General features: G+C 37.3%; 1 protein-coding gene and 1 non-coding gene across 25 annotated transcripts in view; both read right to left on the bottom strand.

Annotated features, from left to right (window-relative positions):
* The window catches only part of EIF4G3 (eukaryotic translation initiation factor 4 gamma 3), a 348977-nt gene that overhangs the window by 122118 nt on the left and 202171 nt on the right, over positions 1-24688 (bottom strand). For all 24 annotated transcript variants that reach the window (XM_070458865.1, XM_070458866.1, XM_070458863.1 and 21 more), the window contains 2 exons: positions 16779-16876; positions 14725-14847 (listed from right to left, as the gene is read on the bottom strand). In XM_070458865.1, coding sequence (XP_070314966.1) covers positions 14725-14847; positions 16779-16876 — 221 coding nt within the window. The remainder of the gene's footprint in view (positions 1-14724; positions 14848-16778; positions 16877-24688) is intronic.
* On the bottom strand, positions 18557-18629 carry TRNAK-UUU (transfer RNA lysine (anticodon UUU)). The gene has a single exon. It is a non-coding gene; the product is annotated as a tRNA-Lys (tRNA).

The raw sequence follows: 24688 nt of genomic DNA on the forward strand, positions 1-24688 counted from the left end.
GAACAGAACCCCAGCCATAAATAGACAAATTGCCAAAAGACTTCCTGAGCCCACAGTTACCTCCAGACATGCCTCAAGACATGTCCCTTCCCACTTGAGGGCCAAGAACTCCCTTGAAGGTGGGAGGAGAAGGGGACAACAGAGGATGAGATGGCATCACTGACTCAGTGGACATGAGTTAGAGTAAACTCCGGGAGTTGGTGATGGACAGGGAGGCCTGGCGTGCTGCACTCCATGATGTCACAAAGAGTCGGACATGACTAAGCAACTGAACTGAAAGGCAACATACAGTAAAGGCTGGAAATCATCTACAAAAGAAGCTAGTAAGGAGGTTAAAAGATCAAAAAAAAAAAAAAAAAAAAGCAGCAATCATTCAGACCCACAAAAGGCAGTTACCCTCTAGGGAAGAATACCGGAGTGGGCAGCCATTTTCTTCTCCAGGGACTGAACCCGAGTCTCCTACACTGACAGGCGGATTCTTTTCCATCTGAGCTACCAGGGAAGCCAAAGGGATACATAAAACTGATGTAAAATATGATTATCAAAAAGTTATCATGAGGGGAGAAGACTAAAAATTTTACAGTTTTATAAATACATTTGAGGGATTTCCCTGGTGATCCAGTGGTTAGGATCTGTATGAGGCATGGGTTCAATTCCTGGTTGGGGAGCTAAGATACCACATGTCAATCCTCCATGCCACACAGTGCAAGAAGAAAAAAAAGAAAGCAACTTACAATCATCTTTAATATAGACTGCTAAACACAAACCAAAAATCTATAATAGACAGACAAGAAAAAGAATCCAAATATAACACTAAAGATACTCATAAAAATCATAATAGATGAGAACAAAAGAAGCAAGGCAATAAAAAAACCTCTATAAAACAAATAAAAAACAAGTAACAAAACGGCAGTAGGAACACTCACATCAACTATTTTAAATGGAACCAAACTAAATGCTCCAAACAAAAGGTACAAAGTTGCTGAATGAGTACAAAATCTAGACCTGGGACTTCCCTTGTGGTCCAGTGGGTAAGACTGCACGCTTCTAGGGCAGGGGGCCAGGGTTCAATTCTTGGTCATGGAGCTAGGATCCTACATGCCATGTGGCACAGCCAAAACAAAAACTAGACCTACATATATGCCGTCTACACTTCAGATTTAGAAAAACATACAGACTGAGAGAACTGAAGAAAGTATTCCAAGCAAAGAGAAAAGGCTAGAGTAGCAATACTTACATCAGACAAAAAAGACTTTAAAGATTGTTAGATGAGACAAAAAGAAAGGACACTAAATAATGACCAAGGGATTGATCCAAGAATAAGACAGAACATTTAAATACACATGCATACAAGAACATCTCAATATATAAAGCAAATATTAACAGAAATAAAAGGAAACTGACAGTAACACAATAATAGTAGAGGACTGAGGAACTCTTCTGGTATTTCAGTGGCTAAAACTCCACGCTCCCAATGCAGGGGGGCAGGGTTCGATCCCTGGTCGAGATCCCACATGTGGCAACTAAGAGTTTACATGCTTCAGCTAAAGATCCCCCATGCCACAACTAGAAGATCCCTCATGCCACAACTAAGACCTGAAACAGCCAATCAAACAAATAAATAAATGTACATAGAAGATTAGGGGAACCTGGCACCCACGTACATGAATTGTCATATCATCCAGATACACAATCAATAAGGAAACACAGATCATGCAAGGAATATTTGACCAAACGGACTTATAGATATATACAGAGCACTCCACCAGACAGCAACAGAATATATATTCTTTTCAACAGCACATGAAACATATTCCACAACAGATCACAAAATAAGCCTTGATAAATTTAAGAAACTTGAAGTCATATCAAGCATATTTTCTAATCACAATTCTATGAGACTAGAAATTAACAAGGAAAAGACTGCAAAAAACAAATACATGGAGAATTAAAAATATGCTACTAAACAAGCAATGGATGACTGAAGAACTCAAAGAAGAAATTGAAGAATAGAGACAAATTAAAAAATGATCCAAAATCTTCGAAATGCAGCAAAAGCAGTTCTAAGAGCAAAGTTTAGAGTGATACAAGCTTACCTCAGGAAGCAATAAAACGCTCAAATAAACAAACTAACCTTATACCTAAAGCAATTCAAGAAAGAAGAAACAACAAAACCTAAAATTAGTAGATGGAAAGAAGCTACAAAGATCGAAGCAGAAATAAATGAAATAGAGCCTAAAAAACAAACAAACAAAAAATCAATGTAACTAAAAGCTGGTTCATTGAAAAGATAAACAAAACTGATAAACCTATAGCCAGACTCCATAAGAAAAAAGAGAAAAGGCTCAAATCAATAAAGTAACAAGTGAAAAGCGAAAAGGTACAACCGATACTATGGAAACATAACAGATCATAAGGGACTGCCATGAGCAACTATACACCAATAAAATAGACAACTTAAATGAAATGGAAAAATACTTAGAAAGGTATAATCTCCTAAGGTTAAACCAGGAAGAAATAGAAAATATGGACAAACCAATTACCAGTACTGTAACTGATTTTAGTAATTTAAAAATTCCCAAAACAAAAGTCCAGGACCAGATGGTTTCAGAGATAAATTCTACCAAACATTTAGAGAATAGTTAACATCTAACCTCCTAAAATAATGCAAAAAAAAAAAAAAACCCCTGCAGAGGAAGAGACACTTCCAAGTTCATTCTAGGAGGCCAGCACCAGCCTAATACCAAAACCAGACATATAACATAAAAAAATAAAATTACAAGCCAAGATGACTGATGAAAACAGATGTAAAACTCCCCAACAAAATACTGGCAAACAGAATCTAACAGTACATTAAAAAGATTATACACCATGATAAAGTAGGATTTATTCTAAGACGGAAAGGATTTTTCAATATCCACTAATAAATCAGTGTGATAACAAACTGAAGAATAAAAACCACATGATCAGGTCAAAAGATGCAGGAAAAGCTTTTGATAAAATTCAACATCCATTTATGACAGAAACTCTCCAGAAAGCAGGAAGTGGACACAGAAGGAATATACCTTGATCACCATAATAAATGCCATATATGACAAACCCATAGCTGACATCATACTCAATGGTGAAAAGCTGAAAACATTTCTTCTAAGGTCAGGAACAAGACAAGAATGCCCACTCTTGCTACTTTAATCAACATAGTTTCGGATGTTCTAGTCACAGCAATCAGAAAAGAAACTAAAAAGGAATCCAAATTGAACAGGAAGAAGTGAAACTGTCACTGTTTGCAGATGACATGATATTATAGAAAATCCTAAGACACTATAAGAAAATTATTAAGAGTTCATCAATTAATTTGATAAAGCTGTAGGATACAAAATTAATATGCAGAAATATGCTGCATTTCTATACACTAACAATGAACTATCAAAAGGAGGAGTTAGGAAAACAATCTTATTTACCACTGCATCAAAAAGAATAAAGTATCCACAAATAAGCCTACCTAAGGAGGCAAAGAACTATATCTAACATATATGAAGAGCTCATACAACACGACATCCAAAACAAAACAAAAAAAAAACCACAAAAAAAAATCAAACAACCCAATTTAAAAAGAACTGAATCAAAAAGAACACAAATAACAAATATTGGCAAGGCTATGAAAAAAAGGGATGGATGTGAGAGTTGGACTATAAAGAGCGCCGAAGAACTGATGCTTTTGAACTGTGGTGTGGGAGAAGTCTCTTGAGAGTCCCTTGGACTGCAAGGAGATCCAACCAGTCCATCCTAAAGGAGATCAGTCCTGGGTGTTCACTGGAAGGACTGATCCTGAAGCTGAAACTCCAATATTTTGGCCACCTGATGTGAAGAGCTGACTCATTAGAAAAGACCCTGATGCTGGGAGAGACTGAAGGCAGGAAGAGAAGGGGATGACAGAGGATGAGATGGTTAGATGGCATCACCGACTCAATGGACATGAGTCTGAGTAAACTCCGGGAGTTGGTGATGGACAGGGAGGCCTGGCATGCTGCAGTCCATGGGGTCACAGAGTCGGACACAACTGAGCGACTGAACTGAACTGAACATACACTGTTAGTGGGAATGTAAACTGGTGCAGCTCTTGTAGAAAACAGTATGGCAGTTTCTCAAAAACTAAAAATAAAATTACTATATGACCTAGTAATTCCATTCCTGGGTATATAGTGAAAAAAAAAAACAAAAACAAAGAAAACCCCAAAACATTAATTTGAGAAGCTACATGGTACCCTGATGTTTACAGCAGCATTATTTATAATTGCCAATATATGGAAGCAACCTAAGTGTCTATCAACAGACACGTGAATTAAAAAAGAGGTGGATTACATATACAATGGTATACTACTGAGTCATAAAAAAGAAAGAAAATTTTGCCAACTGCAGCAACATGGATGGACTTGGAGGGCCTTTTGCAAAGGGAGAGAAGTCAGATACCAAAAGACAAACACTGTCTGATTTCACTTATTGGTGGACTCTAAAACTACAACAAACTAGTGAATATAACAAAAAAACCAGCAGACTCACAGATATAAAGAACAAACTAATGGTTATCAGTTGGAGGGAAAGGCAATATAGGGAGGAGAAGTGGGAGGCACAAACTACTGGGCCTCAAGGCTGTGCTGTACAGCACAGGAAAATAGCCAAGATTTTATAATAACGGTAAATGGAAAAGCAACCTAAGAGTTAAATAAAAATTTTAAGATCAGATTTGATAATTTAAAAAATAAATAAAATTCCTTTGTCTTGACATAACCTACATTGTTTCTGCCACAAAAGATGCCACCTTTATTTACTATCTATTTTAAACTTGTATACAATAGGATGCTTAAGTACAGAAGTAATTGTAGACAGGAGACCAATAGCTATGGCCCAGGGTTCACATGCCTATTTTCATATTTCTGATGAGACAAGAAGAACCTTTCATATTTTAAACAGGGAAATTTTAAAAAAACACTATTTCATGACACATGAAAATTACAGGAAACTTACAAAGTTTTATTGGAACAGCCATTCATTTACATATTCGCTACAGTTGCTTTCATGCTACAATGGCACAGTTGAGTAGTGGTGAAAGACAGTTGGCTGCAAAACCAAAAGATATGTACTAACTGGCCCTTAACAGAAAAAGGTTGTTGACTCCTATTGTAATTCAGAGAGAAAGAGACTCCAGATAGTTATAGAAATATAACCAAGGTGCTGATTTAATTTATTATCATAAGAGGTTATTCAAATGCTTCACATTTCATCATTTATGTGTAACTGATTCTTCAAAGTCCCATTCAATGACTTTAAAGTTAGCATTGTAATAAATACCTTATGTGTTAAACATATACAAAGGCTTCCCTGGTGGCTCAGATGGTATAAAGTATCTGCCTCCAATGTGGGAGACCAGGTTTGATCCCTGGGTTGGGAAGATTCCCCTGGAGAAGGGAATGGCAACCCATTCCAGTAATCTTGCCTGGAGACTTCCATGAACAGCGAAGCCTGGAGGGCTATGGTCTATGGGGTGGCAAAGAGTCGGACAAGACTGAGTTACTAACACTTTCTCTTTAGAACAGCTAAAGAAAAGGTATTAACCAGTCACAGACATATCCAAATCCTGGGGATAAACAAGTACTGACCATAACCGACAAACATTATAAAGATTAGAATGGAAAAAAATAAACGGCACCAGGAAAAAGGACCAAAACATGCTTCTTTTCTAAGTGAGAGAGAATGAATTCTCTTTCTAAGAATTCACTCTCAGAAAGCTGTGTGTATGTGCATGTGGGAACTCAACATGTTGTTTTGAGTTTTTCTCCTGGCATCTATCACATACAAAACATTGAGAACCCACGGGGGATAAAACGGAAAAATGCTTAGCTTCTACAGCTTATGATTCTTTCAAGAGAAGTACATTAAAGAATAAAACCTATACACACACACACACACACACACACACACACGAACAATATTCAATCATTAAAAAAAGAAATCTGCCCTTTGCAATAGCATAAATGGACCTTAAGGTCCATACTAAGTGAAGTAAGTAAGACAGAGAAAAACACACAGTATATTCTACCTTGAAAGCAAAATTAAAAACTAAAACAAAAGTAAACGAAAAAGAGAATAGATTGGTGGGGGGTAGGCTGGGAAAAGGTACAAACTTCCCGTTATATTTTATAATCTATGCAATGCAATAAATAGCAATGGCAATTATACATAATAATATCATATTACAAATTTGAAAGTTGCAAAGTGAGTAGATCTTAAAAGGTCTCATGGATAAAAAACTTCTTTTAAACTATGTATGGTGGTGACAGTTGTTAACTAGACTTACTGTGATCATTTTACAAAACATACAAATACCATTATGCTGTACATCTAAAACTAATGTAATGTGATATGCCAATTATACCTCAATTAAAAAATAAAATGAACAATCAGGCAAAATGAGGCAAGGAGATGAGTAAAAAAGTTACTGTTGTTTATAGAGACTGAAGTGGTTTAGAGAATAACAGTAGCAGTGGAGATGGTAAAAATTAGCCAGACAGGACTTGCTGATAAAATGGTTGTGGAATATGAAACCAAAACTGAAAGATGACTTCTAGGCTTACTGTCTGAGCAACTAGCACAGACTATGGTATAATTTACACACACAAAAATCCAGGGAAGCACACCGAACACCTTAGGAATACAGTAACACAGGATTCACAAACTCAAATGCTTTTGTAAACAAACAAGTGACCTAAATATGTGACTCAAAAGTGTAAAATAATAACAGAACTATGAAACAAACTGAAGAATGTATGTCCAGATTAAAAGCATTCAGACTGATGAAAACTTTTTTTAAACACTAATCTGATAAAACAATATAATCTTACAGAGAGAACCACTTCCTTAAAGATGTCAGGAATACTGAAGGAAACTCAGATCCTCAATGTAAAAGCTGTCAGGCTGAACAAGAGGGCGTGCATGCTAAGCCACCTCGGCCATGTCCGACTCTCTGCCGCCCTGCAGACTGTGGCCCGTCAGGCCCCTCTGCTCGTGGGGCTCTCCAGGCAGGAATACTGCAGTGGGCTGCCATGCCCGCCCCCGCCCCGCCAGGGGATCTTCCCGACCTAGGGACCGAAACTGCATCGGTTAGGTCTCCTGCGTTGGCAGGCAGGTTCTTGACCGTTAGACCACATGGGAAGCCCCAACAAGAGAGTTACGGGGCTAAATGAACAACAGAAACTCTAAAAACGAAGAATAACGCTGATAAAATTCACTGTAAAATAGTAAAATAAATTAAAAGCTACAGTATGTAAGACAGTATAGTAACTGTATTAAAGCAGGCCAATGGAAGGAATTCTTTTGGCAGTCCAGCGGTTAGGATGCAGCACCAGCAATGCCCAGGGCAGGTTCAATCCTTTGTTGGGGAACTATGATCCCGCAAGTCGCAGGTCACAGCCAAAAACAAAAACAAGAACAGACCAGGAGAAGATTAAGGTCCGAAGGAGACCCAGGAATATGTGATAATTCAGTAAATAATTAAAACATCTAAAAACAAAGAGTCAGTGAAGAACTATTCAATAAATAATGAAACAAAGAGACGAGCTATTTGATTAAAAAAAGGAGAATAAGAAAAAAGTAGGCCCAAAATCTCATTGTATGCATCAAAATAAATTCCACGTCAATCAAAGATAAAGGTAAAATAACCAAACTTAAATACTGCTCTTTTTATTATCTTTGGTGGAAAAATCTTTCAAAGTTTGAGCCTCAAATCATCAGTTACTTATGAAAAACCAGAAACCTGTGAACAGATGGGGGAGGGAAGGAAGGCTCAAGAGGGAGGAGATACAGTTATGATTACGGCTGATTCGCACTGTTGTTCAGAAAAAAGCAACACAACACTGTAAAGCAACTTTCCTCCAATTAACAAACAAATTAAAAACTTACAAAGAGAGGAAAAAAGATTTTTAACTTCTATGTAACAGAAGGCATCATTAAAGTTAAAACACAATCATCAAACTAGAAAGAAAAATTACATATGCCAAAGGGATTGCTGTAACATTTAAAGAATGCTTATATATAAGAGAAAAATCATCACTCCAAAAGAAATGTGTACAAAAGACATGAACATAAGATTCATACATACACAAATAACCAAAGAACATGAAAAAATTTAACTCCACGAATCAATAAATAAAAATTAAATGAGGTATTATTTTGAAATCTATCAATAAGTCAACAATGTAAGGAAATGGATATTCTCTTACATTGCTATTAGGAGATTACCTGGAACATTTCTGGAGGCTATAATCCCAAAGTAAAGTTGTTCATCATAGCATAGTTATTATTAGTCACAAACAGGAAAGAATACGAATACACATCAATTAAATAGACTAGGGCACATCCAAACAAGGAAATACCATGTAGCCATTAAGAATTATAATACCTATAATCAAACAAGAATATCCTGCATGATCGCTGGAAACACAGTACTTATACAATATCACAGGGACTTCCCTGGCAGCCAGTGTTTAAGATGCAACACTTTCACTGCCATGAGCTTGGGTCTGGTCCCTGGTCAGGTAGCTAATATCCCACAAGCTGAGTATCTGACGAGCCAAAAAAAAAAAAAAAAAAAAGTCATGAATAAACTCAAATATATTCAACAATAAGTAGGTAGGTAGAGATACACACACATACACACTCACTCTGAAAGATGTCTGAAAGGATATTCAACCAAAAGTTAACAGTTAACTCTTTGGTAATAAAATTAATGGTAACAATGTCTTCCTTTACTACTCCTTTCTAATGAAGATTTGTAATTTGTATACATACAAAACAAAATCACTGTAATTTTGAAAATACATTATTAGTAGTAGACAAAAGATTAAACTTGATTGTTTTCTGAGATCTCTTATAATACTTCTTGTGATCCCCAACTAAACATCATAGTTACTGCATGACTATGAGATGCAATGCAACTGCTCAATGTCTGGAAATAAGTAGCAAAGGACAGGAATTTTCCTACACATGTAGAAATTCAAGGTACATTTCTTTATAACCAAGATTCAGATTTAGTATATCTGGTGTAAAGTCATACCACTCTTAATAACAAAGGCTTTCACAAAATTTGGTGAAGCCGTATGAAGAAATACAGTTCAAGAAAAACTAAAGAGTCATGTAAAATAAAATTTGGGCCTCACTGGTGGCTCAGGTAATAAAGAATCTGCCTGCAAGGCAGTAGGCTAGGGTTTGATCCCTGAGTTGGGAGGATTCCCTGGAAAGCAAATGGCAACCCACTACAGTATTCTTGTCTGGAGAATTTCATGGACAGAGGAGCCTGGTGGGCTGCAGTCCATGGGGTCGCAAAGAGGCGTACACGACTGCAGAACTGAGCACACACTGAAAAATACTGTTTTTAAGCCAAAGAAGGTGACTAATGAGAAATTATTAAAGATGAATAATGACGTGGTTTAATTCAATAATCAGGATCTTTACTGTACTCATCATACTCCAGTATTCTTGCCTGAAAAGTCCTATGGACAGAGGAGTTTGGCGGGCTCAAGTCCAAAGGGGCTGCAAAGAGCCAGACACAACTGAGCACCTGTACCATACCGTACCATACCATACCTGAGATGACAAAACGACATTTTAAAAATTAACAGTGGATTTGTTGACATTATATAGGTATCTTCAAATTCTTTATGCAAGAACTAATGTACTTAGTGTACTTAACAAAATGAATGTTATTATCTAAACATGAGAAACTAATTTTGGTTAACTGTTACTGCTAAGACTATAAAAATGAACTTATTAACAAATGGCCAGATGACTTCCAGATATCTCTTCAAAAGACCGAATAACCTACTGACTTTGGTAATTTTCCCAAAAGACAGGATAGGCTAATATGTGCCAGCAATAAATAATCTTTCATTAACCCCAACACTCTATGACACAGGCCTCTCCCCCAAGTAATATCTGTGCTTCATTTTAGAAGTACTGCTTATTAATAAAACAACAAAAAAAGAAAAGAACAAAAGGGAGTAGGGAGAGGAAACAAAGTATATAGTTCATTTTAAAATTTTAAGTGATTTTAATCCACCACCCCTTTGGAAGGAGACAATTCTGGAACACTTGCCTATTCACTCAGCTCTCAGTATCCATGGGAGACTGGTTCTAGGACAGCCTGTGGATAACAAAATCCTCAGACGCTCAAGTCCCTTACATGAAAGCGTGAAGCATTTGCATTTAACCTCCCATATATTGGGTTAGCCAAAAAGTTTGTTTGGGTTTTTCTGCCTGGAAAAATTCAAAACAAATTTTTTTGGCCAACGCAATACTTTAAATCATCTCTATATTACTTAAATACTTGACAGTGCATGATAATTTCACCTTCTGCTTTTTGGAGCTTTCTGCAATTTTTTTCTGAATATTTTTGATCCCTGGTTATTCGAATCTGCAGGTGAAGAGCCTGTGGATAGGGAGGGCTGACTGTACAACACTATGAATTTATTTCTACTTTACAGGGTCCAAAGCAACTTTTAGGAAGTAGCACATTTCTTAATATGAAAATGTTCCTTGTGCCTCACTGCTACCAGCAAAGGATACAGCTGGGAGACTCTGAAGGACTGATTACTTAGTATAATCCGTCATTTTACAGATGAAAAAAATAGGCAGTTAAAGGACTTAACATTCTGACCCAAGGTCATAAATCTCGATGGCAGAGTGGAGACCAGCATCAGGTACTCTATGACATCCATCTAGGCACCTCTGTCCGTGCACTACGATCATCTGAATGGGCACATGGATACAAACATGTACACACCTTTAATACATCTGAGACATAAAATCTGAAGGAGTTATTCCACAGATCATTTTAAAACTTGGGAAGCAGGAATATTTAAATTCAATCTACTCTTCAGGACAAAACCAGAAGCAACAAAAACCTGCTTCTCCTTTCCATTCTCCTCCTCCAACAGTTTCTCTCAAGTAACTCCTCTTAGCTTGCTTGCTGGCCAAAATCAAACTCATTATCCCCCTATTCAAAACCCATGTCTATTCCATGGTATATTTTACTATAAATCCCAGTATTTAATCTTTAAGAATCACCCCTGATTCTTTCCTCTAACACCCAGGGGAACCATGCAACATGTTTACTTGAACCATACTGGTTTACGCCTGGTGTCCCAGCAAGAAGATTCACAGCATCCCCATTCATTTCTAAAACTACCCAAATTTAGGTGATAATTTATACAGTCACCATTTTTATTTTTTTATTTTCCATTTATTTTTATTAGTTGGAGGCTAATTACTTTACAACATTGCAGTGGTTTTTGTCATACATTGAAATGAATTAGCCATGGATTTACATGTGGTCACCATTTTTATAATGCTTACTTTCTTAGTAACCAGTTGCTGAATATTACTCTAACTGACTTCCTCTCATCCAACTGACTTCCTAATTTATCATTAGAAATTATAATAGTCTCCCTTCACTCAATTTCCCATCATCATGTGCCTTTTTGCATACAGAGCCACTCTGCTAATATACCCTTCTCTCTCTTTCCATTTTGTGAATACCAATCTGGGAACTCAGACCAAGTGGCATTTCTGCTGTGAAGCCTTCAAGACACTTCCAGTCATCCTCTGTGCCTCCTGCAATAACAATAATTGCAATGCTAGTAACACAGACATACATAGAGAACAGGCTTGTGGACACACGGGGCACAGGAGAGGGTGGGACGAATGGAGAGCGTAGCACGGACACACACACTACCACGTGTGAAAGAGAAAGCCAGCGGGAGTTAGCAGTATGACTCAGGGAACGCAAAGCGGGACTCCGTGACAACCTAGAGGGGTGGGAGGGAAGGGACATGTGCATACCTATCACTGACTCATGTTGATGTATGACAGAAACCAACATAATTCTGTAAAGCAGTTATACTTCAATTAAAAAAAAGTAACATAAAATTTGTTGAATGCTCATTATGTTCCGAGCTTAAGCAATTTTAAGTATTTACTTAATACTTATAATAACTCTATGAGGCTTTATTTCCCTCATTTTTGAAAATGTGGAGCTCAAGTTTTAGAAGGTTAAGTAATTTGGCTAAAGTTACAAAATCAAGCTATGGAACCAGGACTTGAAACCACGTATATCTGATTCTAACCCAAAGGCCCTGCCCTGTGCTATTTCACCTGTACCAACCAGCATCAATGGATTTCTCTGACCCAACACATTTGAGTTTGTGCTGTAACTATGACCCACTTGTCACCTTTGTGCTTTAATGCTTCTCAGTATATCCTTCACAGGAGGATGGATCAAGTATCAGCAAGTATCCTCTATTTACCTTAAAGAGATGGGGATGACCTCAATCACAGCAAAAGGGTTCTGCTATTCACAACACATGCAGTGTGACTCAAAGCAGGTACTCCGTGAGGCAATACAGTGTTTGCTATTCAGTCATAAAGTCTGAAACAGGCTGTCTCATCTGCAATCTAACTAACTAGAAAGTGATTCAGGATCTATTTAGAATTAGGCCATGGCCACAAACAAGCAGTTTTAGGCAAAATCTAAAGGGTTTATTTGAGTGGCATAGTGCTATTTATTAGTAGAACTGGGTTGTCATTTAAAACTTGCAGATTATTTACAGAGATTTCTAGCTTCTTTTGAAACTGTAGGTCAACAGTTTTACATGCTGTAACAATGAGGCATTAATGATTGCTTCCCTTAACTGGGGATTGTCCCCTCTTGCTCTCTGTGTATCACTCTATGAATTCCTAATAAATGAAGGCAAGTGTCAGTTGCCATCATCACGCTTGTGCTCTTGCTGTTCTTAAGAGGAAAATGAAATATTTCCAGTACATATGTCTCTTAACAGGTTATTTATCCATTCCATGAGTTTCATGCATTTGGGAAGGCAGCAGATTGGTAAGTGTGTATTTAAATGCAAACTAATAAAGTAATGCTTCAAATAAATAAATAAAAGTAATGCTTCATGATGATATTACACCTCAGAAAGAACTACCAACATTAGAATAATTGACTGATAATCTTTATCAACTAAAAGTGTACATTCAGTGGGCTTTATGATTATCCAAACACATACATTTATATTCAGGCCTGGAATCCCTGGAGAATGATAAGAGAGCAAAAGGATGCCCATGCGTAAGGACAGAGAGAACCAGCAGAGGGCAGGGTCAAGCTCTGTAAAACTAAAGAAAAACAAACCAACCTCACAGGGAATTAAAATGCAGAAATATATGCTCTAGTTGAGAATTTAAACTAAATAGTTTGACAACAATATTTTAATTAAGGTTGGAAAATACATACCAAAATAGAATTGCCCCTATTAATTAATCCTAAATTTTTGCGATAGGATGCTCCTACCTAACAGAGCACATAAAAGTAGATTAATTTAAATGTGCAAATGTTGCTTGTTCCACATTCATATCCAGGGACAAGACTGAGTATAAGCTCTGTTCAGTCACTCCAGATTTGGAATATCCCTGAGGAAATAACAGAGTATAGTAAAAGGTTCTATTAACAACCATCACAATTCCTAGGTGGTTACACATTTTACTTTGCTAGATGATGGAAGATAAAAGTCAGCTAGACAGTATCATCGTTTCCAAGTAAAACATGTTACACAAATTCTCACGTTTGAGACTTATTCAAAAGTCACATATTTTCAAGGGGCTCTAAATTTAAACATCTATTTGTTGGCTCAATTTTTAAAGAACTTTTATTAACCTGTACAGTACTACTAAAATCTTGTCACTGTGAAGTGCCTTACATTTGATCATCCACATCACTTGTTTGTAAACTGGGCTCTCAGGAGTACCTCACCATTCAGACTCACCACAAGAGGGAGAAGCAAGCAGATCCCCAGACCTTAAGAACGCTGGTTATGTCTGTTCTATTCACACATTAGATATTGTGAAAATTTTAAGCCATCACTCTTCTCCTCGGAATGGTTTAGCCTAGTTTAAGATAACCTAATGATGAAATCAAAATTCTGTCAAACTTGGGGGAGGGGGGATTCATTCTCTATTATAGTCTACTAAACTCCAGCTCCTCCTGGAATGCCTTGATGTCTAAAAGCAGGAAAGTGAGCTCTTAGAAGATCACTGATAACCACATTCTGCAACAGGAACAAATAAGTGTTTGACAGAACTTACTAAAAACCTTTGTAAATAATTAAAGAAGACACCCTCCACTCAAGCTCATTTATGTAGGACTTAAAAGTAAGAGGTATACCTGTAAGACATTTAAATATGCTCTGAAAAAACACAGGCAATCATCTCAAACGAAACTGTTCAGTGAAGAAGATTAAATTCTCTAATGCCTGTATTATCATAGTGTGTAGCATTTAATTCCTAAGACTCCATATTGAAAATATAAAATGCTCATTTAGTAATGAGGTTTCCATGGGAACGCAGCTCCTTTTGGTGCCAGGCAATAATTAGGAAGAGGAGCCACAGCTATGCTCTGCGTGTGAAGACAATGCAGAGAAATGTTACCAATGAAAATCTGGAAGTTATAACAGCTTACAAAGAGAAACAAACATGTCTGTTTAAAAATCAGTTAGATATTCGAGGCCATGAGACAACTGATGGAAAGGAAAAAAGTACAGTCACGTAGCTACAGAAGAAAGAGTTCAGTAGAGGTTAGTGACAGATACACACCATCACGCACCACGGCATGCTCTGTCTTACCTGAGGAGGAGTGGGTGTGGAAGTGGGTCTCCCTATGGGTGGAGTAGGATTTCGGCTGCCACCTCCAGACATAATCTCCTCTGTTATGTCTTTACCTCCCTGGTTGGGGTCCCGAATCCTTATCTATAAGGTCATAAATTAAGACGGCATATTTACAGGTGGGTGTCTACATAGTAGATTTATAGGAATATGATGTATAAAGCTGAAAACTGGGGAACCTGTCAAACATCAAGGCTGATAATCACCACATCTGACTTGATTTCAATCACAGAACCACAGGGTGTCATTCAAAGGAATTTAGGCCATGCTCGGTGACTTGAACTAAAGTAGCACAACAAGCTAGCATGAAACCTAGTTGGATGAATTTCTAGGTCAAAAAGACAAACTATTAACATTTATCTTTTAAGCAATGCAAACTGATTTTATTTATAATGCTTAACGTAAGACAAAGTTCATCAAATAGTTGTAAAATATGGAAGTTACTCTCTAAAGTTTTAAAGGCCTAAACAGTTCTCTAGCAAAGTGAAAAATATTCATATCCTAGGGCAAAGAAATAGAGGTTTATGTTGCAGATAACCTTATATATGTATGTAAAGATGCTCAATGCAATGCTGTTTTTTTCCAGCAAAGACACAGAAAGATCTTAAAGGCTGATCAAAAACACGGTAGTTAAAACTTTATATTACATCCTTACAATTAAATAACAAACAGCAGTATAAAAAATGAGACTGCTCTACACATACTAATATAAAGTGACTGTCAAGATGTATTGGTAAATGAAAAGATACAAGATACAGAACAATGTGGATGGTATTCCTCTAATTTTTTGAGGGCCTATGTTTACAGACAACAGTGGAGAAGGTACCATATGAAGATAGAACACCTGGGTCTAGGCCTTTTGTTCTGAGACAATGCTGAGACATAAAACCCTCCTCTGCTTGTCAATAAATCCAGAGCTTAGCAAGCTATCCGAGGCTTCTTCAAAATTTCAAAGAACTCACTAATAAAACCACCTGAACCTGGAAGCTTTCTGGGGAAGAGGTTTAAGATTTCTACTATCAGTTATAAAATCTTGTTTCTATTATAGTTTTACATATTATTTTTCAATCTATTTGTTCTCCCTTCTTCTTCAGTAACATATATTAACACTGTCTTCTGTTTTCATTGTTTTTTAAAATTAACTTTTCTGAGTTCTAAGAATGTTCAAGCCCAACATTTACCATGCTGTTTCAACATTTCCAAAGCATAGTTTTTCACCTGTAGTGTCAAGATGCATGTCGTTTATTATGACATGTGCACAAACAATTTGCGTCTGATAAAAAAAAATTCTGAACCTAATTAGTTTTTATTAAATGAGTAATTTTAAGATGTCACTCGCATCTATTTTATCTCTGTGAATATGAGACTCTTATAAGTATCACTCATTTTTTTGTGTTTTGATGTTTTAAAAGATTGCAAGCCACTTTTCTATAAAATATTCTGCAGTGCATAGTTCATATTACTGTACCCTAATTCCCTTGGGCCTGACTAAATGAACAGAGGCAAAGCTTCTGTTAAATTTATTAAAACAATTACAACACATTTTCTAAATTCTGCTTTCTGTTTCTTAAATCCGCTCCATCAGAAAGATTTTCCTCATTGTCCTTAGTACTCTATTTTCTCTTGTGCTATTTTTCCCCTGTTAATTCATATTTGAATATATAGCTGGTTAAGGCTAAGGTTAAAAGACAATATGGATGTGAAAACTCAGCTCAAATTCCTCTCACTTATTAAGACCTTAGAAGGCTAACCCTTCCCAGTTCTAGAGCTGGATGGCAGTTAGCATAGCTAGCTTAGCGCATGTTGAAAACTGATATTAAGCAAAGGGTACCTGCAACATCTCATTACAGGCTCATACAAATTCTCCAGGTGTAGTGGTGAGGATATAAGGGAGGAACAAAAATTGCCCTCATTTGTGAACTGAGATGAGTAATTATTACAGCTATAGGTAAACTTACTTAATAGAAAATGGACATTCAATTTTAAAATGAGAAAAACTAATAAACATTTCTTACTGTTTTTTTCTCTCTCTTGGCTGGAGGGGGCTGCTGCTGCGTAGGCACTATGATAGGTGCTGACTGGTACACTGGCTGACTTGGGTAAAAAGGCGTTCCTAAAGAATTAGAAAACAATGAAAGAAAGCATTCAGTTACTTTGTCAACCACTATAAGACTGGTAATGACACTGTGAATCTAGACAATTAGTTTTAAAAATGTAAAAAAACAAGCATCCTTCTCACTTATCTCTTTCCACTAGCTCACCCCTTCCAGCTACTGAAGTGGTTAAAGAATGATTCCCAAACAGTCATATGTCTTTTTTTCAGCATCCACTAGAAAAAAGCAATTAAATAACCAACTCCTGCAAACTGACACCAGAGTTACTGCTTAAAAAAAAAAAAATCTACTCTGGGAGCTCACTGCCTCCAAACATGATTTTCAAACAAAGGTTTGTGTGAATATGTTCTGCATGTGGGTTTTGTCAGGGGCTGGATAATACATCTCACCATTTTGTAGGCTGGGGATCTAATTCTTCTCTCAGCTTGTGGAGAACCACTGCCATTGGCAGCCATCATAAAGGCTTGAAGAATGCCCTACTGTTGGGGCCATAGAAGGCAGATAAAAAGCAGCCTAAAGACAAAGTCCAGATACTTCAGTATCCAGGGCTTCCCTTAGAGCTTAGCTGGTAAAGAATCCACCTGCAATGCGGGAGACCTGGGTTCAATCCCTGAGCTGGGAAGATCCCCTGGAGAAGGGAAAGACTACCCACTCCAGTATTGTGGCCTGGAGAACTCCATGGACTCTACAGTCCGTGGGGTCACAAACAGTCTGACACAACTGAGCAACTTTCACTTTCACTAAGTATCCAGGTTCCACCTTTCTAACTACATTTCCTACCAGTCTCAAACTCCATACCTTTGCTCCAGGGACAACCTGTTCCTATCCCTTGAGTACATCAATCCCCTCAACATTGTGGCTCAGAGGGGTAAAGCATCTGACTGTAATGCAGGAAGGAGGCCCGGGTTCAGTCACTGAGTCGGGAAGATTCCCTGGAGAAGGAAATGGCAACCCACTCCAATATTCTTGCCTGGAAAATCCTGTGAATGGAGAAGCCTGGCAGGCTACAGTCTATGGGATGGCAAAGAGTCGGACACAACTGAGCGACTTCACTTTCACGAGTACACTGGCCTTCTGCCTGAAGTTAACTTCTTCCAACCACCTACCTCAATGAATCCTATTTAACTTTCAAAACTTTGACTATTATTACAATTACTACTAAACCAGAGTACTTATAGTAGAGGTAGGTAAGAAGGGGTCAGATACTGGATATTTTTGAAAACAGAGCCTACAGACTGGCTAACGGATGGGATGTGAATATGAGAGAATGAACTGTCAAGGAAAATCCTCAAGGTCTTTTGTTTGAGCAAATGGAAGAATGAGGTTCTATTTATTGTGTGATTTATTTACTGGGATGAGGAAAAGTAAGACTTTAGGGCAGAAAAACCAAGAGTTCAATTCTGGACATGAAAAGTTTTTAGATTCTTATCAGACTTTCAAACCAAGATATCAAATATACAAAAAGAGGCTCAAGTCTGGATGGAGCCAGAGAATAGGTATCCATTTTAGAACTAGACTATATGGACAATATTTAAACCATGACACTGGGTAACCCAGGAAACGAGTACAAACAGAAAAGAAGCCCAAGGACTAAACTTTGAAGCACTCTATGTTATTTATTTTTTAAAGTAGTGCCTTTTTCTTTTTTTGGCTGTGTTACATGCCTTGTGGGATCTTAGTTCCCTGATCAGGGATTGAACCTGGGCCCACGGCAGTAAAAGTACAGAGTCCTCACCACTGAACCACCACGGAATTACCAAGTAACTTTATGTTGATTAGAGGCCAAAGATATAAAGAAAACCCAGCAAAGGAAATGAAACAGAAAACCAAGGCAGCGGCTGAAGTGAAAAAAACTGTCTAAGAATGGGCAGAGTGCTGAACTATGTCAAATGGTACTGGGATGTCAGGTAAGGTTTAGCATAATGAAATTCACTGGTGATCTTGACAAAAGTTGTTTAGACTGGGGTGAAGTGTGCATCCTCATTAGTGTGGGTTCGGTAATGAATGAGATGAAAGAAAATGAAGATAGTATAGATAGCTCTTTTTCCTAAAAGCTTTGAAAGGAAGTAGAAAAATGGGCTATGGGTGGACAAAAATATGAAGTAAAACTAATCTTTTTTAAGAAAAGATGGGAGTGAAACAGTATACCTGTATGCTGATGGAACTAATCCAGCAGAGGGAGAAGAAAATGACATTATTAACAGGAAAGACAGATGAGAACAGCAGAGTAAAAGCCTTAAATGAGTACGTTCATGAATGATGGGTGCGTAAGGGATGGCTGGCCTTTAGTGGGAGAGACGGACAGCAGTCAAAGTAACAAGAAGGACAAATGTGTACTAAGGTAGTTAATACTGGTAAAAATCCTTGGCACTTTAGTAAAAAGTCAAATAATGTAGCTCTATTATCACTGTCATTATCAACAACATCACCATCCCACCATTATCATAATAATCTTCAAGTGGAAAATTCTTGGAGGCACTATGATTTTCAGTATCAGAACTCTGCAGGTATCAGAACTCTGCAGGTATCAGAACTCTGCAGGTATCAATCCAGTTCTGAGAATCAGATTTGGAAAAGAACTAAACAGGGCTGATCTAAATAGCACGACTAGGATTTGAATAGGTTGTGTGCATGGATGTGTTAGTTGCTCAGTCATGCCCGACTCTGCAACCCCATGGATTGCAACCCATCAGGCTCCTCTGTCCATGGAATTCTCAAGGCAAGAAGACTGGAGTGGGTGGCCATTTCCTTCTCCAGGAGATCTTCCCAACCCAGGGACTGAACCCGGGTCTCCTGTATTGTGGGCAGATTCTTGACAGTCTTGAGCCACCAGGGAAGCCCTCTGAATAGGTTAAAAGACAAAAAACACTTTAGCCATCCTCTAGTACTGAGCAAGGAACTATCAAAGTGAACTCAAACAAGCAAGTCTAAGCCACCACAGTACGTCACTGGCTCCCAAACTCAGAAAACTCCACCCTGAAATTGCTATCAAATGCTGCTACCCAAGCAATACAATTTGCTCACCTTGCCATAGTTTTTAAGTTAAGTGAAATAAGATCTAAAAGGTGAAACAGCCCTTAAAAAAATCGGATTCTTCTAAAGAAATATTTTTGAGTCAACACGACTGGGGCAGAGGGTGATGTACAATATATGTATAATAAATACCAGCTGAATAAACCTGAGAGAATAGGATAGTCTCAACATGGTGGTGGTTAAACACTGAATTAGTAAAACAGCTAATCAACTGTAGACCCCAGCAGAGCAGGCCTTCTGCACTATCAGACAATAGTTTTCTTTTATAACCTAATCCAACTTCTTACACAAAGACATTTAAAAACATTTATCTATTCTATTAAAAATGTAAATCACTTTTGCATGCCCATATCAGGCAAATTAATGTTTCTGGACCTCTTATTCATGGAAGGAGATAGATCTGTCTGGATCAGCAGGTCCAAATCCAGCTTAATATCATTTATTTTGTAAATAAAGTATTATGGGAAGATACCTACAGACAACACTTTACTCTCTATGACTGGTTTCCCACTACTCTGGAAGAGTTGAATGGTTGCAACAGATCTGCAAAGCCTAACCTATTTACTATACACAGCCCTTTAGAGAAAAAGCTTGCTGACTCTTAGTCTATCAGTGGTTCTCCAAACTCCGGTCTATACAAAAGTTATAAAATAATAACCACAAAATACACACACATATAATTATAGGCTTGCCAACCTGGACACAATTGGAAAGGACTGTTTCTGTCTTAAAATTATTTCAGTCCTATTCCTTTGTTATTAAAGCAGGCTTCCTATATGAAATAATACAATAAACACACTTTTATTTAAAAGGCTTTTTAGCAAAATTTTAAATGTAATAGTCATGTATATTTCTTCCTTTATTTTACTTTCTATTTATTTCACTTGCCCAGGATACTGAAAGGGTTGGGGAAGAAAATCAGACTTGTTCTCACTGGCAAAACCCTAAGCATAAAGTGAAAGTGAAGTCGCTCAGTCGTATCTGACTCTTTGTGACCCCATGGACTGTAGCCCACCAGGCTCCTCCGTCTATGGGATTTTCCAGGCAAGAATACTGGAGTGGGTTGCCATTTCCTTCTCCAGGAGATCTTCCCAACCCAGGGATTGAACCCGGGTCTCCTGCATTGTAGGCAGACGCTTTACCGTCTGAGCCCCCAGGGAAGTAAACACCACACAAATTAAACTCTGAAAGGCAGGGGGAATAATACCTCAACATCTCCATTCCAGAAAATCCCTAGCCCAGATGTCTTACATATTGCAGGTCTTCCAAAACCTTTCAAAAATCTTCAATTGTCCATAGAAACAAAGAAAATATAGTGGTTAAATACGCAGGTTGGCACATAAAATCAATGTATCTCGTACTGTACCCATCATAATAATAATGTGGTATATAACCGCATCACTGAACACAGCATTGCTGCTTTGCAAAAACACAATCAAACTGAATTTGATGCCAAAGGTTACCCAACTACACACACCATGCGGAACAGTGACTCCCTCAGCTCTTAAGAACTGAACCAGGTGCCCATGCCCCCATAGAGACTCAGGAAAAGAGTAGAAAGATGACAGAACGAAAAGGAAATAACATGACAGAGTGAGAAGGAAGGAGAGCATACCAGTTTAAAGAGAGAATGGGGCCACCTACCACTGCAAATTCTCAACCCTTTTTTTCTTTCTCAACATCACTCCCACCATTAACCACATCCTTTTGCTCCCAAAAGTGTATTTTTCACTTTGGGCAGTCACCAGCTAGGGTTGGCCTGGAAATAATTTGTCTCCATGAGGTATTTTTCTGACATAACAGGTATCAGAGTATTTAAAAAACACTGACAAGAGAAAAATTGAAAAGTGACACTGAGCAAATACTACTCATTAGTTATTTTTCCCTCAACACTGGAGAAACACTGCAAAAATTATACAAAACTCTATGATCTTAGTTACTGAAATTCAATGTAGCTAATATTTTTGAGAATCACTATTCAAGGTTTAAACCAAGCAGGGGTAAACTGTTAGTATGATGGAGTGAACGCCAACGTTATGGATGAAGAACTAAGAACTCTGGGGTGCGTCCACCCCAGAGTGGGCAAGGTCCACTCAACTCACAAACTCCAGCAGAAGGGCAAGAGTGAACAAGTCTTAGATTCATTCCTAGCCAGTTCAGATAAAAGAAGGTCCTCTGCACTAGAAGAGAGGACTCTTGGCTTTGGAACACAGAACTAGGATCCTGTCCCTACACCCACATTTACCCAATGAAAAAGGGAGGCACCAGAATCAGAGACGAATTAAGAAACAGGAGTGGAAAGATAAGAGAAGGGGAGATTCTGAAAAGAGGAAATAGAAGGGAATGCTTATGGCTTCAAGACCAGAAGGCCATGAGAGCTGACATAAAGCAGTATAGCAGAAAGACCAATAATTGATGGGAACCATTAGATTACAACTTTTGATTCTGATAAAAGCATATTAACTAGTGACAGGTTTTAAAATGAAAACATCTGCCCAAATGACAAAAAAGAACCTAAAGTTCTATCAGAGAGATTAATTATGATTTATTCTTAAAACAGAATTAATGTAGCTTGAAATTCTAGTAAAGGTAATGAAATGAAGAGATGTCCACCAATAAATTGTGAGATGGGGGGAAAATCAGAAAGTTTTAGAACATTAAAAATAGTCTATGTCCATTTGCACTAAAATTATTTAAAACAAATGAAAAAATATATATCAGTCTGTTAAATCATTATTTCTTTAGGGAGTAGGGAGGGAGAGAAACTGACTACTTCAGCTTTCTTTGTCCAATATTATTTGTACTTTTCATCATTGGTTAATTTCATAATGAAAAACTTTTAAATCATGTTTCTAATCTTAAGGAATCTAGGGAAACAGTGTTTTAATCTAGGTGATAAACTACCTACTCAATGTCTTATTAGATCTAAGTAAGAATTTCCTGAGAAAAAAGATTATCTATCAAAAGGAACAGACATTAACAATATCTGAGATATAATTATACCTCAATATATTGCATTTAAAAAAAATATGGTTTATATATAATAGGAATAAATAAAACCAAAATGTTGTAATACTGTATATACACATCAACAAAATATTTCCCTACTGTTAAACTCATCTATATTGTTTCCATATATACTGCAGCAGTAGTATTAAGAGCAAGAAAGAGGCCTGGCACAGACTTATAATAATGATGATACTTTGTGAATCAGAAAGTCACTTATGTGATCAGTAAATAAACAGTAGACTAAAGTTCAGTGAGATACTTTTCAAAATGATTCTATAAATTCAAAGATATAACTGCATTACTTTTGCAACATGAGGTTAAAGAAGAAATACTTTAATTTTAGCATGTCTACTGTGAGAGATAATCTCATCTTGAAGTTTTTCTCTTCAATAAATTCAAGATAACAGCCAATTTTACACTTCAAAATAATTTTCAGAGCAAGTACAAAGTGCACAACTACAAAGACACTAGACTTATGTGAAACTGTCTTAAAATTTAAGTTCAAGGGGTGCACAAGTACCTCAACAGTGCTAACAATATTCTATGTCAAAGCTAAGTAATGTACACATATAATTTTCCTTTAAAATGTATATGTGAATATGTTCATTATTCTGAAAACATCAAGTATTTCTTAGTGAAAATACCACTTAATAAAGCCGTGTTAAATAAGCATATATATCTGAGACATATAATGAAGTTATAAAGTATACCATTTTGAAACAGCAGTTTCAAAGTAACAGGAAGGTTCTCCTTTTCTAAAAGAAGTAAAGCAAGGTAAACACTTGTCTGCTTTGCCTATTTCACCTGAAAACCTAGGGGAAATCTCCTTGGGTTATTCTAATACCCACAGATTATTCTACAAAGGTTTTTAACTGAGGAACTAATCCCAGTTAGTGGGTACATATTTTTCTATGGTAGATAACCATCTTAAAAGAACAAGTTAAAATTTTAATATTTCCTTCCTTACTGTAACGGAGAAGACTGATGATTACTGATTCTTAAAGTTAAATTTTTCTAGTAGCCACTGATTTTATCATTTAAAATTGGCTTTCTATGTAGTTTTTATCACTCCTTGGTTTAGTATTGGCTCACACACCAAGTGTAAGCATGGTGCTTGCTTTTGCACATTAAAAGTACTCATGGTTTTTCAAGGCATTTTCATTTAACTGATTCTCAAAACCTCCCCATGACACAGATATTACCAAAATTCTGCAGAAAAGGAATCACAGGTATTCTGAGTTAAATTCAGTCATCCCATGTATATTCTCTAAGTGCCTACCAGTCACTGTCCTCAAGGTACTAGGGATATAGCAGTAAACAAAACAAATAAAATTCCCTGCCTTCATGAGTATCACATTCCAGTGGGAAAACATTAGCAAATGCTTTGGTAAATGATAGCAAATGCTTAGGAGAAAAGAAATCATGAAAAGGAGATAAGGCATACTTATGCATTTAACAAAAAGCCAGTAAAAAAATCTAGGTAATGACGAGCTGGTAGGAGACATCAGATTGAGACATGGGCTCTTTCAGGATTACTAGCTCCTTCAGATGGAGAAGGCAATGGCACCCCACTCCAGTCCTCTTGCCTGGAAAATCCCATGGACGGAGGAGCCTGGTAGGCTGCAGTCCATGGGGTTGCTAAGAGTCGGACACGACTGAGCGACTTCACTTTCACTTTTCACTTTCACACATTGGAGAAGGAAATGGCAACCCACTCCAGTGTTCTTGCCTGGAGAATCCCAGGGACGGGGGAGCCTGGTGGGCTGCCG

The sequence above is a fragment of the Odocoileus virginianus genome, chromosome 30 (genome assembly GCF_023699985.2).
Source record: "Odocoileus virginianus isolate 20LAN1187 ecotype Illinois chromosome 30, Ovbor_1.2, whole genome shotgun sequence".
In the NCBI taxonomy this organism is placed as follows: domain Eukaryota; kingdom Metazoa; phylum Chordata; class Mammalia; order Artiodactyla; family Cervidae; genus Odocoileus; species Odocoileus virginianus.